General features: G+C 47.8%; 1 protein-coding gene across 2 annotated transcripts in view; it reads left to right on the top strand.

The window, feature by feature from the left end:
* The window catches only part of melk (maternal embryonic leucine zipper kinase), a 148,677-nt gene that overhangs the window by 58,512 nt on the left and 70,354 nt on the right, over positions 1-19,811 (top strand). For both annotated transcript variants that reach the window (XM_085983708.1, XM_085983701.1), the window contains exons 6-7: positions 13,026-13,094; positions 15,003-15,095. In XM_085983708.1, the coding sequence (XP_085839834.1) occupies positions 13,026-13,094; positions 15,003-15,095 (162 nt within the window). The remainder of the gene's footprint in view (positions 1-13,025; positions 13,095-15,002; positions 15,096-19,811) is intronic.

Here is a 19,811-nt window from a genome sequence, read left to right as displayed (position 1 = left end):
ACTTTGGTGGGAGTTGCTTATACGCCTCCATAGTAGTGATAAAGTAGCGAGATACATAAATGTGGAGATCAGAGAAAATAGTTGCAAAAGCAGAGTAGTTATAATGGGAGACTTTAATTTTCACAGACTGGAGAAAGCAGAATAGCTCGAGTCCCAAAGGCAGCAAATTTCTTCACTGTATTCGGGACGGTTTTCTTAAACCAACACAAGAACCGGCCATCTTCAATTTAATAATGAGTAATGAGCCTGAATCAGTCAATAAGGGAACACCTAGCTAACAGTGACTGTAAGATGCTAGAATTCAATATTAGGTCTGAGAGGGAGAAGGTTGAGTCACGAACCAAGGTTTTAAATTTAGGTAAGGCTGACTTTGGAGGGATGAGGCAGGAATTGACCAAAATAGATTGGGCAGAACTATTAACTGATAAAACGACATATGAACAGTGAGAGGTGTTCAAAAAAGTATTTGGTAGAATACAAGACTTGTACTTGCCCCTAAAGGGCAAGTGCTTTAGTTGTGTAATTTAAAAAAAAAAACTTGGTAACAAGGGAAGTGAGAGACGGTATAAAACTAAAAGAAAGGGTTTATGAATGCAAAGAACATTAGGGATCCCACGGACTGGGAGAGAAATAAAGAACTGCAATTATATCGGGCCCTGGTGAGCCCACACCGGGAGTATTGTGGACAGTTCCGGTCTCCTTACCTAAGGAAAGATATAGTTGCCATAGAGGGAGTGCAACAAAGGTTCACCAGACTGGTTCCTGGAATGGGGCGATTGTCGATTGAGTAGACTAGGCCTATATTCTCTGGAGTTTAGAAAAATGAGAGGTGATTTCATTGAAACATACAAAAATTCTTAGGGCTTGACAGGGTAGATGCAAGGAGGATGTTTCCCCTGGCTGGGGAGTCTAGAACCAGGGGTCACAGTCTCAGAATATGGGGTCGGCCATTTAGGACTGAGATGAGGAGAAATTTCCTCCTGAGGGTGGTGAATCTTTGGAATTCTCTACCCCAGAGGGCTATGGAGGCTCAGTCGTGAGTATATTCAAGACAGAGATCGATAGATTTTTGAATATTAAGGGACTCGAGGGATATGGGGATAGTGCAGGAAAGCGGAGATGAGGTAGGAGATCAGCCATGATCTTATTGAATGGTGGAGCAGGCTCGAAGGGCTAAATGGCCGCCCCCTGCTCTATTTCTTATGTTAGCAATGCGAACGATATCAAGGGCTACACTAAAGGTTTTTACAAATATGTTAAGAGAAAAAGCGTGGCTAAGAGTAATGTGGAACCCTTAATGACAGACGCAGGTGATATTGTAATTGAAAATAAGGAAATGGCATATTTACTCAATAGCTACTTGGTATTGGTGGTCTTCACAGTACAGAATGAGGATAAAATACCAGAGATACAAGGAAAACTAAAAATAAATCGGGGGAGGAACAAACTTGATTCAATACAAGTACAAACATGGTGATGGCGAAACTAATGTTGTTAAAGATAGACAAATCTCCATGGTTTCCATCCAGGGTATTAAAAGAAGTAGGTGAAGAAATTGTTGATGCATTAGTCATGACTTTTTGACTGTTCTTCTATAGTTTGGTCAGTACTCCTGTCGGCTTTAGTACCAGCTGGACATCCAAACTCTAGATAAGAGATTCGTATTGCCCACGTAATATTGGATAGTGAAAGCCTTCTTCATCTAAAAGTGTCACTTAACTTGTGGGAGAGTATGGGGGAATTATAACCCCCAAGAATGGGTGGATTGGGGGCAGGTAGGAGTTTTAAAAATAAAAAATTGAAATTCTGATACCTGACCCCCAACTTGCCTCCATTTTAACTGCATTTTTATTTTTAAGCCATGGAGGGTGGATTTCCTGGGGCTCGGGTATCCATGAGGTAAGTGCATTTATGGCACTGCTTGTGGGTCAGGAGGAGCAGGAGTGTTTCACCCAGTGCCCAAGCTAGCCTCATTACAGACCTCACGAAGGCCGACTCCCACGGCCTCAGAGTGCTTCCCCCCACCCCACCCCCTGCGATAACCGGCTCTCTTTTTCCCCCCCCCCCCCCCCATGCAATCCCCTATCTTCCTGTCGTCCACTTCCCCAGCTGTTTTCCCGCAGTAAGGCAGCCAGTCTGTCAATCCAGCTGGCTTTCGAGTGGGAAGCCTGATGAGAAAATCTAAGATGTCCTGCAGTTTATTTCAACTTTTTATGTCTTGGAAATCCGCCCCCCCCCCCCCCCCCCCCCACGGCATGCTCTCTTCATGGCCTATGTTCTAAAAGGGGCCTTTTAAACCCTGCTGTGCTGTGTCTCTCTCCTCTTCACCGTAATGCTCCATGTATTATTTAATCTGTAATTTTATGCTGCACTTCCCAAAAGAATGAGGGAAACACAGTGGACATAGTATGCAATTTCCAATGGTCAATACTGCAATAGGGGAGTTGTAGGAATGTCTAGTTCCTATCCAAAAGACTGAGGTCCACGCAGGCGATCAAATAAACGAGGTTTAATGAAAAGCAACAGGGTTTAATGAAAAGCAACAGAGTTTAACATAACTACAGGAGAACATCGAATATAGGTCTAGTCAGTTCGGAGGCTCCATGAGGACTGCTAGGGCAGTCCCATGGCTGACGTCATTGTGGTGTATGTGCCTTTAAGAGCCCCTGTGTACTGTAATGCCGGTAGTGGCCACTCGGGCTATATAAGCCTGTATAGTGTCTTGTATCTTTTAGTTCACCTCCAGACTTTGTTCAGTAAACACCTGTTAAACCAGCTCCTGCATTCCGTGTCTCCATTAACACACGGATACAACAGTGGCGACGAATTGGAAACGGACTTACCTGCAATTCGGCAGCACCTCAAGGAGATCGATTCCTCAGACGAAGGTCGAAGAAAAAAAAAAGAAAAAACACTGGTTTCACCAGCTAGCCGGGCTGGTGGGAGGTACTGCAATAATCCTTCCTGGGCGGCAGGCTGCGGCTCGATCGGCTGGCTCTGCAGCGGGGCCGAGCAGCGAAGGCGGAGGCAAACAAAGACGGAGGGTGGAGCACTCTGGAGACGGCCAGCGCTGCAAAGCAGGTCGGCGTTCGGACCAAGCAGAGGGAGGGAAAAGTCCCAGAGAGTCCGGCGGGAACGAGTCTCCAACTATTAAAAATATCTGTATAAATAAAAACCGCGGAGAACAGCGTTGTCAGCAGCGGCGGGAAAACGTGGGAGGCGCCATTTTTTCTCGGCAGGGAAGAAAGGAAAGCGCGGGAGGCGCCATTTTTTTCAGGATGCCTAAGACTGGCAATATTACTGCTTTCGATAGTGATGTAGAGGATTGGACCACATGTGGAAAGAGTGGAGGTATATTGCACAGCGAATGAAATAGAGGATGATAAAAAGGCATCGGTACTTCTAAATCTAATGGGCGCAAGGACATACGGGCTGTTACGAAACTTAATCATTCCAGCCAAACCGATGGACAAGAATTTTAAAGAGATTGTTGATACCCTACAGGAGCACTTAAACCCAACACCGTTGCTGATAGCGGAACGATTCAAATTCTTCAGGAGGAATCGGCACAAGAATGAAAGTAACGCTGATTACCTCACCGAATTAAGAAAGCTGTCAAAGCGCTGTCAAAGCACTGCCAATTCGGGGCAGGACTGGCAGATTCTCTTCGAGACAAATTCATCTGCGGTCTCCTAAGTGAAGGAACACAGAAAAGGCTACTTTCTGAGAAAGATTTAACACTGGACAAGGCTTTCAGTGTGGCTGTATCATACGAAGCAGCAGCAAGAGGAGCTGCAGAGATACAGCAAAAGCCACAGGACTTCGGCACCCATGAAATGACACGGGGTTTCGAGAGATGTTATCGCTGCGGCAGATCCACCCATGACCAGAGGGACTGCTGGTTCAAGGACAAAGCATGCAGGCAATGCGGAAAGATGGGACACATTGCACGTGTATGCCGATCTGGAAACAAAAAATCCACTGACAAAAAAAAAAAATCAATAAGGAAAAGTACAGAAAGGTACAAATGATGACTGACAGTAGCTCCGAAGACCAGAAGAGCGATAGCGACTCCGGAAACAAGAGACTAAGCTATCTCAAATTACATAATGTAATTGCCAATGAAGATTACCAGACCATTTGGGTTTCCCTCACGATAGCGGGGTCCCCAGTTAAAATGGAGCTAGATACAGGATCAGCTCTGACCGTCATAAGTCGACGGGATTACGAGCGGCTATTTCCGCATATACCTTTGAAAGACACATCCATTATCTTGAAAACATATACGGGGCAGAAAGTATACCCCAGAGGGAAAATAAGGGTGCCTGTTGTATACAACGGCAAGGAAATACAGAAGTTGTATTTATACGTTCTGCAAGATGGTAGTCCACCGCTGTTGGGACGTGAATGGATCAGGAAGATACGTTTAGACTGGCACTCCATTCAGGCACTGACGGTGACCAGTAAGAAAAAAAATGATGATGACTTCATACCTGAACGATTAAAAGACATCTTGGCGAACGCCAAAGAAGTGTTTCAACAGGAACTAGGAACCTTGAAAGGCGTCACCGCCTCAATAAAAGTGGAAGATGTGGCAATTCCCAAGTTTTTTAAGGCAAGGCCGGTGCCATACACAATTCGTCCAGCAGTCGAGGCAGAGCTGGAGAATTTGGAAAAGGCAGGCGTGTTATCCAAGATAGATTGGAGCGAGTGGGCAACACCCATCGTCCCGGTCATGAAGAAAACGTTGAATAATGATAAAGCTGAAGAACAGAGAAAAATTCGCATCTGTGGGGACTTCAAGGTGACTGTAAACCCGGTCCTTCACACGGTACAGTATCCTCTTCCGAGGATAGAAGATATTTTCGCCTCACTATCCGGAGGGAAACGTTTCACCAAAATTGACTTGGCACAGGCATATCTACAGATGGAGGTTGAGGAGGCCTCAAAGGTATCTCACGATAAACACACACAAAGGCCTGTACCAGTACAATCGACTGGTTTTCGGAGTAGCATCAGCTCCAGCTATCTGGCAAAGAGCTATGGAGCAAGTCCTCCCAAGGGATTCCGGGGACTCCATGCTACCTAGACGACATCCTTGTAACAGGAGAGAACGACAACGAGCACCTTGCCAATTTGGAGCAGGTGCTCACTAGGCTGAGAGAACGGGGCCTACGAGCAAATCGCCCCAAGTGCGAATTTTTCCAGAAACAAATATATTGTGGCCACATAATTAACGAAGAAGGGTTGCATAAGTCACCTGAAAAAATTGAAGGGGTCATAAAAGCCCCAGCACCTGAAAATGTCTCACAATTAAGGTCGTTCCTGGGATTGATAAATTACTATCATAAATTTTTACCGAACTTGTCAACTGTTCTGCACCCTCTTAACGCACTGCTACAAACGGGAGTAATTTGGAAATGGAGCGAAGACTGTAAACGTGCCTTCTATAAATGCAAAGGCTTGATCACGTCCAAGGAAGTTTTGGCTCATTACAACCCATCACTGCCATTCAGACTGGCGTGCGATGCATCCCCTTACAGCGTAGGAGCGGTATTATCGCATAGATTCCCTGATGGCTAGGAGCGGCCGATAGCGTTCGCGTCACGCTCATTGAACTCAGCTGAGCGTAACTATGCCCAGATCGACAGGGAAGCACTCGGCCTGATATGGGGAGTGAAGAAATTCAACCATTACCTACACGGACAAAAATTTACCTTGTTGACTGACCATCAACCCCTCGTCTCCATATTCAACCCTAAAAAGGGCGTTCCCATTATGACAGCGCAAAGGCTACAGAGGTGGTCCCTTTTCCTAGGGGCACACCAATATGACAGAATACACAGGATCAAAACAGCATGGAAATGCTGACGGTTTATCGCGTCTACCGTTGCCAACGGTAGAAGAGGCATCTACAGTGGACCCAGTGGAGATGTTCCACTCAACCATAGTGGAATGTCTACCAGTAACAAATTCTACCATTTGAAAAGGAAACAAGAAATGACCCGACTCTCTCTCGAGCCTACGATTTAACGGTGAAGGGATGGCCAGCACATGGCGAACCACTGTTGCCAGCATTCTCGCAAAGAAGAGAACAGCTGTCAGTGTGCCGAGGAACCTTGATGTGTGGATCCAGAGTGGTGATTCCACCCAAACTCCAGGATAAAGTGCTAAAGGAGCTTCACGAGGGGCATCTGGGTGGAGTGAAAATGAAGAACCTAGCCAGAGCGTTTGTGTGGTGGCCAGGTATCGATGGAGACATCGAAGAAATGACCAAGGGCTGTCTAGGATGCCAGAAGGTCCAAAACGCCCACCACAAGCTCCTCTACATCCATGGGAGTGGCCCTCATCTCCATGGCAAAGGGTACACATCGACTTTGCTGGTCCATTTATGGACTCAATGTTCTTAATCGCGGTTGATGCACACTCCAAGTGGCCGGAGGTAATAGATGTCCTCCACCACCACGGAAAAAACCATCACAGTATTAAGGACCATATTTGCCAGGAATGGGCTGCCTGAACAGATCTGTTCTGATAATGGACCGCAATTTGTGTCCGAAGAATTCAGGAAGTTCTTAAAAAAAAAAAACAATGGGGTTAAGCACTACACGTCCGCCCCATACCATCCCGCCACCAATGGATTGGCTGAAAGGTTTGTCCAGACCTTCAAGAAGGCCATAAAGGCCATGGGTAATGAAGACATAAATCTACAACATAAGGTAGATAACTTCTTGTTTGCATGCAGGAATGCAACACGTGGTTACAAACCAAACTCCCGCCATGATGTTTTTCAATAGAAGACTAAGATGCTGGCTGGATTTGATCAAGCCAAACATCAGAAGGGACGTAGAGAACCGGCAATTTCAAGGCATGAATGAAAGGCCAACTAGAAGCTTCCAGATAGGTCAACAAGTTTTGGCCCGGGACTACCGTACCGAGAAATGGCAGCCTGGAACTATTTGCACACGACTAGGACTGCTGATGTATACCGTGGACATTGGAGAAAGCATAATAAGGCGCCATGTTGACCAGATCATAGAGTCATCCGAAAAGGGACAACCTACACCGCAACTCTATACGCCTAATGATGAAGCAGAGATACCCATAGTATCTACCTCCGATCCGGTGATACTGGAACCAGATGAACCCGACACTGGCATTCAAGCCGAATCGACCTTGCCAAAAGAACCTACTACACCACCGAGGCGTTATCCGGACCGAGTCAGGAAGCCTCCAGAGAGACTGACTTATAATTGATTAACTGCTGCAAATGTGTAGATTATTGTTCTTGTAACATGTTAATTAATGATTACTTAAAATGTTATGTACTGGTTGTCTAAAAGGGGAGGAATTGTGGTGTATGTGCCTTTAAGAGCCCCTGTGTACTGTAATGCCGGTAGTGGCCACTCGGGCTATATAAGCCTGTATAGTGTCTTGTATCTTTTAGTTCACCTCCAGACTTTGTTCAGTAAACACCTGTTAAACCAGCTCCTGCATTCCGTGTCTCCATTAACACACGGATACAACAGTCATCACGTTTTTCCCGCCGGTGGGGGATCACGTGATGAACGGCGTGATGTCATCGTGTTTGCCCGCACTATTAAAGTGATCACGCTCTGCACATGTAAACAGTGAAAACAAAGATACAGACTCAGGCTGCAGCCAACATATTATTAAAGGGAATTATATACAATTGATTGGAGTCTCTTCGTGGCCCCGCCACGTGCGCCCCCCAGAATTGTCTTTAATAGCAAAAGTAAAACGGCGAGGAGGCCTAACAAGCCTGTCAGATCGACTTCTGTAGCCTTGAAGTGGAAGCTGATGGACGGCTGGCGGGCGGTTGCGTTTGATCCGGCAGGGCGACTATGGGCAGTCGGCCACGTTTCGGCGGTTGTGCAATCTCGACTGGGCGGTCCAGGTCCAAGTGAGCCGGCTTCAACCGGTCAACCGAAATGTGGTCCGGTTTACCACCGACATCGACCGAAAAAGATTTGTCTCCTGGCTCTATCACACGGAAAGGACCAGTGTAAGGGGGTTTGAGCGGGTCCCGATGAGCGTCGTGGCGGATAAACACATAGTCGGCGTTCATCAGCTCAGCTGGGACGTGGGAGCTCTGCAAGCCGTGATGCGATGTAGACACTGGAGCGAAACTTCTGGCTGCCTCCTGGTGGCTGATGAGCTGCTGGGACTCGGACCATGGCTCTGTTGGAGACGGAAGGAAATCCCCTGGTACACGTAGCGGCTGGCCATATACGAGTTCCGCCGAGGACGATTGAAGATCTTCCTTAGGTGCCGTACGAAGACCCAAAAGGACCCATGGAAGTCTGTCCACCCAGCCCGCGCCTTCAAGGCTGGCTCGCAGTGCGGCTTTGAGCGACCTGTGGAATCGTTCGCACAGGCTGTTCGCCTGTGGATGGTAGGCAGTGGTGTGATGTAGCTTGACGCCGAGCCCCTGAGCCACAGCGTTCCAGAGCTCCGAAGAAAACTGCGGCCCATGATCGGACGAGATGTCCGCCGGGAACCCGAAGCGGGCGACCCAAGCGGAGATGAATGCCCTGGCGATGTCTGCGGAAGTGGTGGAAGACAGAGGAACCGCCTCCGGCCATCAAGTGGTGTGGTCCACCATTGTAAGAAGATGAGTAAACCCGTGCGAAGGCGGAAGTGGCCCCACCAGGTCCACATGCACATGATCAAACCTACGTTCCGGAACGGCGAAAGTGGCCAACGGAGCCTTGACGTGACGCTGCACCTTGGCCTTTTGGCAGACCACGCAGGTGTTGGCCCAGTCGCGAACATCCATGTGCATGCCCCGTCACACGAATTTGGACGACATCAACCGTTGCGAGGCCTTCATGCCAGGGTGCGACAACCCGTGGATGGCGTCTCAAACTTTTCAGCGACCGGGACAATAGGGCGAGGATCTCCTACAGAGACGTCGCAGAGTAGCATAGTGCCCGCGGCATGGAATTTGACCGGCCGCTTGGAGGCTAGAGGGGTTGGTTCTGTAAGATTGGACTTCTGGATCCGAGGCTTGATCTGCAGCCATGAGGGCATAGTCGATGCCGAGCTGGACTGCATGAACGGTCGTGCGGGAGAGGCAATCCACCACCAGGTTGTCCTTACCAGACACATGCTGAATGTCAGTGGTGAATTCTGAGATAAACGTCAACTGACGTTGTCGAACTGACCACGGTTCGGCGGTCTTGGCCATAGCGAACGTTAGAGACTTATGGTCCACAAAAGCCATGGACGGACGTCCCTCTAGCAAGAACCGGAAATGGCGGATGGCCAGAAAAAGGGCCAGCAACTCCCGGTCGAATGTGCTGTACTTTCGTTCGTTTCGCCGTAGTTGATGGCTGAAAAACGCCAGCGGTTGCCACGTCCCATGCACCCACTGTTCCTGCACTGCGCCGATGGCGTAGTCTGACGCATCGGTGGTAAGGGCGATGGTGGCACCTGGCAGCGGGTGTGCCAGCATGGTTGCGTTGGCTAAAGCGCCTTTTGTGTCGACGAACGCCCGGTCCATGTCGACCGTCCAGCTGATCAGATCCTTGCCGGACTTGCCCTTGAGGGCCTCGTACAGGGGCTGCATGAGCAGAGCTACATTAGGGACGAACCGGTGATAAAAATTTACCATCCCGAGGAACTCCTGCAGGGCCTTGACGGACTGCGGGCGCGGGAACGAAATAACTGCCTCCACCTTCGTTTGCAGGGGAATTGCGCCGTCTGATGCGATGCGATGGCCTAAAACATCAATCTGCTGCAGGCCGAACTGGCACTTGGCCGGGTTGATGATCAAGCCGTGTTGACTGAGGCGTCTAAAGAGGGTGCGCAAATGGCAGATGTGCTCCTCTATTAGGGTTGGCGATGAGGATGTCGTCGAGGTAGACGAATAGAAACTTGAGGTCCCAAAGCACGGAGTCCATCAAGTGCTGGAAAGCCTGTGCAGCGTTCTTCAATCCAAACAGCATCCGCAGAAATTCAAACAGGCCAAATGGGGTGATGACTGCAGTTTTCGGGACGTCTTGCGGGTGTACGGGGACCTGGTGGTAGCCACGGACAAGGTCGACTTTTTGAAAAAATGGTATTTCCCGCCAAATGTGCAGAGAAATCCTGAATATGAGGGATCGGGTACCGATCAGGAGTAGTGGCGTCATTCAGGCGTCGGTAGTCGCCGCAAGGCCGCCATCCGCCGCCAGGTTTCGGAACAATGTGGAGAGGCGAAGACCAGGGACTATTGGACTGGCGAATAATCCCTAGCCGCTCCATCGCGTCGAACTCCGTTTTCGCAGCCGCGAGCTTGCCAGGTTTGAGGCGCCGGGCTCATGCGTAGACCGGGGAGCCAGTAGTGGTGATGTGATGTTCGACACCATGTTTCGTGGCCGTGGAAGAGAAAGTGGGTCTGGTCAGGTCTGGGAAATCTCCGAGGAGGTGAGTGAAGTCATCCGGAGGTGGGGATGCGCGGGAGACACTGCGCGACACGGTGTTACTGTGGTAGCACGGGATGGAGCGAAAAGTGGCCGCATTGATCAACCGGCGGTGCCGTACATCCACCAGGAGGCCGTTGGCGCACAAAAAATCCGCCCCGAGGATGGCTTGAGAGACTTTGGCCGTGATGAAATCCCAGTAAAACCGCTGGCCGCCGAAGCACACCTGGACCCGCCGGCTTCCGAAGGTCCGAATGTCCCCGCCATTAGCCGCCTGGAGGGAGGGGCCATGCCCCCCAACTTGTAGATCAAGATTTGACGCGGGTAGGATGCTACACTGCGCCCCGGTGTCGCAAAGGAAACGACGTCCAGATAGGGAGTCGTTGATGAGTTTTCCCGAATTACCGATTTGCCATCGCAGCCGTGGGGCGCTCGTTATAACCGGTCCTCTTTCGACAGGGTGACTGCTGTTTTTCTTTTTTTTTTTTTAGCGAAAAGCTGCAGGGAAGGCGGCAGCGTCTTGCTTTCACGCCAAAACGGGCGTGGTAGAAGCACAACCCCACAGGTTATGGGGCTGGAGCGGCGTCTGTGGGGGATGGGCGCCTCGTGGCAGCGCAGTACTGCTGTGTCACCGCGAAGATCTTGTCCGCATCGGCAGCCAGCTCTGCGCAGTCGGTGACTTACGACCTGGCTAGGGCAGCCTGAACCTGCTCCGGTAGCTGGCTGAGGAATAGCTCCCTGAAGAGGAAGCATTCCGGTTCGGAGCCCAGGAGCGTGAGCATTTGGCTCATGAGCTCGGACGGCTTGGAGTCCCCGAGGCCGGGCATATTGTGCGGCCGGCGGGCGCGCTCCGACTTCGTGAGCCCAAAGACCTGTAACAACTGCGCCTTTATTGTATCATATTTGCGATCTTCTGGTGGATTACCAAGCAGGCTGACTATCCACGAGGCTGTGGCGCTGTCGAGGGCGGTGACCACGTGATCGTAACTGGTCTGATCTGCAGCGATGTTCCTGATTGCGAACTGGGCTTCAGCTTGGATGAACCATGCGGCTGGCTGTTGCTCCCAGAACTGTGGTAGCTTCAAAACAACGGCGTTCGATTCCATGTTCAGTAACTTCTGCGAAAACCGTTCGCAAAAGTCGGGGTCACCAATGTAGGAATGTCTAGTTCCTATCCAAAAGACTGAGGTCCACTCAGGCGATCAAATAAACGAGGTTTAATGGAAAGTAACAGAGTTTAACGGATAACTACAGGAGAACATCGAATATAGGGCTAGTCAGTTCGGAGGCTCCACAAGGACTGCTAGGGCGGTCCCGTGGCTGATGTCATAATGTTTTTCCCGCCGGTGGGGGATCACGTGATGAACGGCGTGATGTCATTGCGTTTGCCCGCGCTATTAAAATGATCGCGCTCTGTACATGTAAACAGTGAAAACAAAGATACAGACTCGGGCTGCAGCCAACATATTATTCAAGGGAATTCTATACAATTGATTGGAGTCCCTTAGTGGCTCCGCCACAGAGTAATGATTAATCCTGCACATGCTATTCCATTAATGCTACATACACGAGCGCCGGTTTCAGTTTATACGACGCTGCTTATCAAAACCACTGCAGCTCCATGAACACAAGAAAAAACAATGAGTTGCAGAATTCCAACCAGGATTATTTTAGGCACTGAAGGATACCGCAGACAGCAACTTTTATCACCATTTTAAGTGGAATATTCTAGTAGAAACACATTTAGACTGACTTAAAGTGCTTTAAAAGTCAGACTTTTAAAGCATTGTTGTTTTGTTGGAACAGTTATATGGTGTAGCACATTACATTATTTAATGCATTAGCCATATTGGTTCAGCTGCAAACTGTTCCTCTGGCTAGAGCTAGTGTGACTTTCAGTAGAATGTAGTTGGGAAATGTAGGTTTGTGTGTGAAACGGAAATAGTAGTTTCATGAGTTAAGTGGATTTATTTATAGACTTCAACGGTCCAGATATGAAGTACTGAAAAATTACAGTGGTTTATTATCATTTGGGAACCTTGCCTGGAAATCTGTATCTAAGATCTAACCAGATAAAGATTGCAATGTTTTGTGCTTAGAATTTTAACCTTTTCTTAAATCCCAGGCTAGATATTCTGATGGTGCGCAACCAGAATAAGGCCCACTTTGTTTCTCGGCTGTATACACAGCTATGTGTGGTATGTGTCAGTTCCTGGAGAGCCTCTGTGCTCCCGTGACATTTTGACTTACATACTCCTATTTCAGTGTTGGGCAGCAGAACATTTGTAGAGTAGCATGTGGTCCCTACGTGAAGGTCATTTAACAGGATGTATTAACTTGCCAAGCAGGCTTAATGGGATGGGGATTTACAATAGTGGAACATGTTGGAGCTGCAGTGATGGGCCAGCATTCTGGTTCATATGTTTTCGACACGCAGAGTTCTCTTGGGGCTTGGAGGGATGATTTCTCTCCTCATGCATCCAAAACTCTTGTTTTTTTTTTTCCAACACTTATTAATCATGGTGGCCAGTTCCTGATACAAGGCCAACATTTCAATTTCTATGTTTGTAATAAGTTATCTAACTCTTTTTTTCATAGGAAAATCTACTAATAGATGAAGATCATAATTTAAAGCTAATTGATTTTGGCCTATGCGCAAAACCAAAGGTATGTACAGCTGTCGTCTTTTTAGCTGCAAAAAGTTTGTGTTCTCTTAGTTTTGTGAAGCTGTTGGTGTATTTTGAATACAAAATTCTGGCAACATTTAGGTTACAATCCCCAGAACAAGCAGTGATTTATAGCTTTTGTGTCAATGGAGTTTTAGCTTTGAAGTTTCAGCATTGATATGTCTGCACTGTTAGATACCTAGTTATGTGTTCAACATGGTGACAAGAAAATCAACCTGGACCTTAAAGCAGTTTGCCTTTTTTTGTATTATACATATTTTCTGAAACCATTGTACATTTGATTACATGGTGCTTGCCGGTGAAGTGCATTGATGCACGGAGATTTCGTGAGCTGCTTGTGCTGGCAGCAATGAGGGTTTAAGGGCTGAAGCTTTTTGTTCTTGGTCACTGTGGTTCCGTCTGGTTGTAGAATGAGTGAGAAATATTGTACCCTTGACAGGATACAGCATAAAATGTATTTGTTTCAACAAACCCTTAATCTAGCTAGTTAAACCCTTAACCTCTCTGCTTTGCTGTACTAAAGAAAGAACTTACATTTATATAATGGCTTTCACAACTTCTGAAGTCCCAAAGTACTTTATAGCCAATTAAGTACTTTTTGGGCGTGTAGTCAGTGTTGTAATGTGGGAAACATAGCAGACAATTTGCACACAGCAAGGTCCCACAAACAGCAATGAAATAAATGGTCAGATCATCTGTATTAGGTGTTGGCTGAGGGACAAATATTGGGCAGAACACTGGGAGAACTCCCCAGCTCCTCTTGGAATAGTGCTGTGGGATCTTTTATATCGAGCTAAAATGGCAGACGGATGCAAGCTCAGCGTACTGCAAGCTTATTGCTGCAGGTGGGTGACTTTGTGCAGCTGCAGTCTTCTAATCTTTGTTTATATTTAAAATGCTATCCCTGGAGTAGCAGGAGTGATAATCTGCCAAAAATTCACACACCCTTTTAAGCTAATAACTTTTGGCATGTGAAAAAATTTATTTTTAAAAAGCTCCACATCTGAAGTTTGAATCGGTACACAATCTCATCTTGCACTACAGTGCAATACTGAAGGAATGCTGCATTGTTGGAAGTACTGTCTTTTAGATGAGACATACTGTTGTAAGGATGCCCTATTAGGTACATCAGCAAGCTGCTGAGATGTCTGGTGGCTTTGTAAGTTATATCTTAAGGTTAACCTAATGGGATTTCAGTACATTTGTGACTAGAAAAAAGATTTGCTCCCATTGAAACTATTATCACGGAGGCAGTTGTGCACCGTGTCGCTATATCTGGTGTTACCCCACCGTGTTTGCTCCATTGTTTGCAAATCAAACTGATTAGGTTGATTGCAATTTAACCCTTCCAACACAGCAAATGAATTTACTTAACTTGCGTCGCCTCAGCCTTCAGATCCTCATTAGATTAATGTTGTCACATATATGAGGAGACCATGTTGATTTGAATGACTGATCTTTCGATTGTCTGAAAAGGTGGCCTGTTGTTCACTAACTGATAATGAGTTTGCAAACATTATGGGTCTCCTATTGCTAGGAGTAAAGTAAAATATGTTGGTCTCGGCATCTCTGGAATATAGAGGGGAACTACCAGCTAGATTTCGCACTCCTGGTTATTATCTAGTGACTCCTATTGTAAAGTGGACATTGGGTAAAGCTGTCCAGGGTAACTATGAAGAATGGCAACTTGGGGAGGTATGCGAGGAGTGCCGCAGCGGTGGAGCTGTACCTAAACAGGAGCCCATGCCTTCAGGAGAGGATGTGACAATAGAGGATAAAATTGGCAAAGTAACTGAACATTTCTTTGACTTAAGAGTTTGTAGAACTGCTGCATTCTATTGTTGTGTGTAGACATCTAGTTACAGCTTCAGTTTTCTCTCTCTTGCAGGGTGGTTTAGATTACCAGTTAACAACATGCTGTGGTAGTCCTGCCTATGCAGCACCTGAACTTATTCAAGGGAAAGCTTATATTGGATCTGAGGTAAGTAAAGCATTTTATTGGCATATTTTGTATTTAAATAGCAAAATTAAGGAGCATTTTAAGCAGACCACTTCCTCAGACTGGTAAAGATCTTTCCTACTCATTAAGAGAAATCCTACACTTGGTTGCTCCATCCAGTCTTCTGGAAATCTATACTGGGTGTGGAACACAAACTGGAATATAGTTAGAATATATCGGCATCATATCCATCTGACTGGCTCCTCTAACCTTGTGTGGATGCCATTTATTGGTCTTGGAGCCCAATTAGGAATTGGCAGTGACTTTGAAAGCTCAGTGGTGGCTGGAGCTTCAGATTAAATGCAGTGTTTCCAACTGTTGAGTAACTCAATTGATTATTATTTATGCTGAGTGCTATTGTGTTCCTTCTCGTCCACTCTACCCTCCCTTCCACCAAAAACATTTTGCTTTACAAATTCTTTATTTAAACTTCGCCTTGCTTGTACCCCATTTGAACAATCGTATCTATTGCTGCTATGTCCAAAATGCAGCCTGTGAGTCATGGCAATCCAGCCCACGAAGCCCAAGCAACTCGGTTTCTATTTCTGGGTTTGAGGTTTGAAAAGGTCTGTGCTCACTTCCGTTGCCTCATTGGTAGATAAATTCTAAAAGTATTAACGACAACTTGTATTTATATAGTGCCTTTAACGTAGTAAAACGTCCTAAGGTGCTTCACAGGAGCGTTAAAACAAATTTTGACAATGAGCCACATAAGATGACCAAAAGCTTGGTCAAAGAGGTAGGTTTTAAGGACCACAATCTGTAACCTCGTGGCCCAGCATATCCCTCACACTCCATTACCATCAAGCCAGGGAACCAGCCCTGGTTCAATGAGGAGTGCAGAATAGCATGCCAGGAGCAGCACCAGGCATACCTAAAAATGAGGTGCCAACCTGGTGAAGCTGCAACACAGGACTACATACATGCTAAAAAGTGGAAGCAGTATGCTATAGATAGTGCTATGCGATCCCACAATCAATGGATCAGATCAAAACTCTGCAGTCCTGCCACATCCAGTCGTGAATGGTGGTGGACAATTAAACAACTAATGGGAGGAGGGGTCTCCATGAATATCCCCATCCTCCATGATGGCGGAACCAAGCACGTGAGTGCATAGACAAGGCTGAAGCGTTTGCAACCATCTTCAGTCAGAAGTGCCAAGTGGATGATCCATATCTGCATCCTCCTGAGGTCCCCACCATCACAGAAGCCAGTCTTCAGCCAATTCGATTCACTCCACGTGGTATCAAGAAATGACTGAGCGCACTGGATACAGCAAAGGCTATGGGCCCTGACAACATCCCAGCTATTGTGCTGAAGACTTGTGTCCTAGAACTAGCTGTTCCAGTACAGCTATAACACTGGCATCTATCCGACAATGTGGAAAATTGCCCAGGTATGTCCTGTCCACAAAAAGCAGGACAAATCCAATCCGGCCAATTACCGCCCCATCAGTCTACTCTCAATCATCAGCAAAGTGATGGAAGATGTCGTCGACCGTGCCATCAAGTAGCACGTACTCACTAATAACCAGCTCACTGATGCTCAGTTTGGGTTCTGCCAGAACCACTCTGCTCCAGACCGCATTACAACCTTGGTCCAAACATGGACAAAAGAACTGAATTCCAGAGGTGAGATGAGAGTGACTGCCATAGAGTCATACAGCACGGATAGAGGCCCTTCGGCCCATCGTGTCCGCGCCGGCCATCAAGCCCTGTCTAATCTAATCCCATATTCCAGCATTTGGCCCGTAGCCTTGTATGCTATGGCATTTCAAGTGCACATCCAAATGCTTCTTAAATGTTGTGAGGGTTTCTGCCTCCACAACCCTTTCAGGCAGTGAGTTCCAGACTCCAACCACCCTCTGGGTGAAAAAGTTCTTTCTCAAATCCCCTCTAAACCTCCCGCCCTTTACCTTGAATCTATGCCCCCTAGTTATTGACCCCTCTACTAAGGGAAAAAGCTCCTCCGCATCCATCCTATCTATGCCCCTCATAATTTTGTATACCTCAATCATGTCCCCCCTCAGCCTCCTCTGCTCCAAGGAAAACAAACCCAATCTGCCCAGTCTCTCTTCATAGCTGAAGCGCTCCAGCCCTGGTAACATCCTGGTGAACCTCCTCTGCACCCTCTCCAACGCGATCACATCCTTCCTGTAGTGTGGCGACCAGAACTGCACACAGTATTCCAGCTGTGGCCTAACCAGTGTTTTATACAGCTCCATCATAACCTCCTTGCTCTTATATTCAATGCCTCGGCTAATGAAGGCAAGTATCCCATATGCCTTTTTTACCACCTTATCCACCTGTTCCGCCGCCTTCAGGGATCTGTGTACTTGCACACCCAGATCCCTCTGACCCTCCGTCTTGCCTAGGGTCTTTCCATTCATTGTGTATTCCTTTGCCTTTGTTAGTCCCCCCAAAGTGCATCACCTCGCACTTTTCTGGGTTAAATTCCATTTGCCACTGTTCCGCCCATCTGACCAACCCATCTATATCGTCCTGCAGACTGAGGCTACCCTCCTCGCTATTTACCACCCTACCAATTTTTGTATCATCCGCGAACTTACTGATCATACCCTTTACATTCATATCCAAGTCATTAATGTAGACCACAAACAGCAAGGCAGCATTTGACCGAGTCTGGCATCGAGGAGTCCAAGTAAAATTGAAGTTGATGGGAATCGGGAGGAAAACTTTCCACTGGCTGGAGTCCTACCTGGCACAAAGGAAGATGGTTGTTGAAGGCCAAACATTTCAGCCCCAGGAGTTCCTCAGGGCAGTGTCCTAGACCCAATCATCTTCAGCTGCTTCATCAATGACCATCCCTCCATCATAAGGTCAGAAGTGGGGATGTTTGCTGATGACTGCACAGTGTTCAGTGCCATTCACAACTCTTCAGATAATGAAGCAGTCCATGCCATCATGCAGCAAGACCTGGACAACATTTAGGCTTGGGCTGATAAGCGGCAAGTAACATTCGCGCCACACAAGTGCCAGGCAATGACTTTCTCCAACAAGCGAGCGTCTAACCACCACCCCTTGACATTCAACGTCATTGCCATCGCCGAATCCCCCACCATCAACATCTTGTCGGGGGGGGGGGGGGGGGTCGTCCCCATTGACCAGAAACTTAACTGGACCAGCCACATAAATACTGTGGCAACAAGAGCAGGTCAGAGGCTGTGTATTCTGCGGAGAGTGTCTCACCTCCTGACTCCCCAAAGCCTTTCCACCATCTACAAGGCACAAGTAAGGAGTGTGATGGAATACTCTCCACTTGCCTGGATGTGTGCAGCTCCAACAACACTCGAAGCTCGACACCGTCCTGGACAAAGCAGCCCACTTGATATGCACCACCTTAAACATTCACTCCCTCCACCACTGGCACACCGTGGCTGCAGTGTGTACCATCCACAAGATGCACTGCAGCAACTTGCCAAGGCTTCTTCGGCAGCTCCTCCCAAATCTGTGACTTCTACCACCTAGAAGGACAAGGGAAGCAGGCGCATGGGAACGCCATCACCTGCAAGTTCCTCTCCAAGTCACACACCATCTGACTTGGAAATATATCGTCGTTTCTTCATCGTCGTTGGGTCAAAATCCTTGAACTCCCTCCCTAACAGCACTATGGGAGTACCTCCACCACAACGACTTTAGCGGTTCAAGAAGGCCGCTCACCAATTAGGGAAGGGCAATAAATGCTGCCCTTTCCAGCGACGCCCACATCCCAGGAACAAAAAAAAAAAGGAGCATCTTAAGAGGAAAGAGAGGCGGATAGGTTTAGGATGGGAATTCCAGAGCTTAGGGCCTTGGCAGCTGAAGGCACGGTCACCAATGGTGGAGCGATTAAAATCGGGGATGCTCACCAGGCCAGAAAGAGAGGCACGTGGATATCTCGGAAGGTTGTGGGGCTGGAGGATATTACGGAGAAGGGGTGGGGCAAGGCCATGGAGTGATTTGAAAACAAAGATGAGAATTTTAAAATTGAGGCGTTGCTTAACCGGGAGCCAATGAGCGAGCACAAGGATGATGGGTGAACAGGACTTGGTGCGAGATAGGACACGGCCAGTAGAGTTATGGATGACCTGAAGTTTACAGAGGGTAGAACGTGGGAGGCTGGCCAGGAGTGCGTTGGAATAGTCAAATCTTGAGGCAACAAAGGCTTGGGTGAGGATTTCAGCAGCAGATGAGTGGAGGCAGAGCGGGGTCGGGCGATGTTCTGGAGTTGGAAATAGACGGTCTTAGTAATGGCGCAGATATGTGGTCGGAAGCTCCTCTCTGGGTCAGATATGACACCAAGGTTGCGAACAGTCTGGTTCAGCTTCAGACAGTTGCCAGGGAGAGGGATTGAGTTGGTGGCTAGGGAACAGAATTTGTGGTGGAGACTGAAAATGATGGTTTCGATCTTCCCGATATTTAGTTGGCGGAAATTTCTGCTGATCCTGTACTGGATGTCGGATAAGCAGTCTGACAATTTAGAGACAGTGGAGGGGGTCGAGAGAAGTGGTGAGGTAGAGCTGGGTGTCGTCGGCGTACGTGTGGAAACTGACACTGTTTTCCGACTGTCGCCGGGGGCAGCATGTAGATGAGAAATAGGAGGGTGCCCAAGGCGAGATCCTTGGACACCAGAGGTAACGGCGCTGGAGCGGGAAGGGAAGCCATTGCAGGTGATTCTCTGGTTACGATCAGATGGATA

Source organism: Somniosus microcephalus, chromosome 1 (genome assembly GCF_052327205.1).
Source record: "Somniosus microcephalus isolate GS21.2 chromosome 1, FLI_Smic_1.0, whole genome shotgun sequence".
NCBI classification, from domain to species: domain Eukaryota; kingdom Metazoa; phylum Chordata; class Chondrichthyes; order Squaliformes; family Somniosidae; genus Somniosus; species Somniosus microcephalus.
This window is presented reverse-complemented; position numbering and strand designations above follow the sequence as displayed.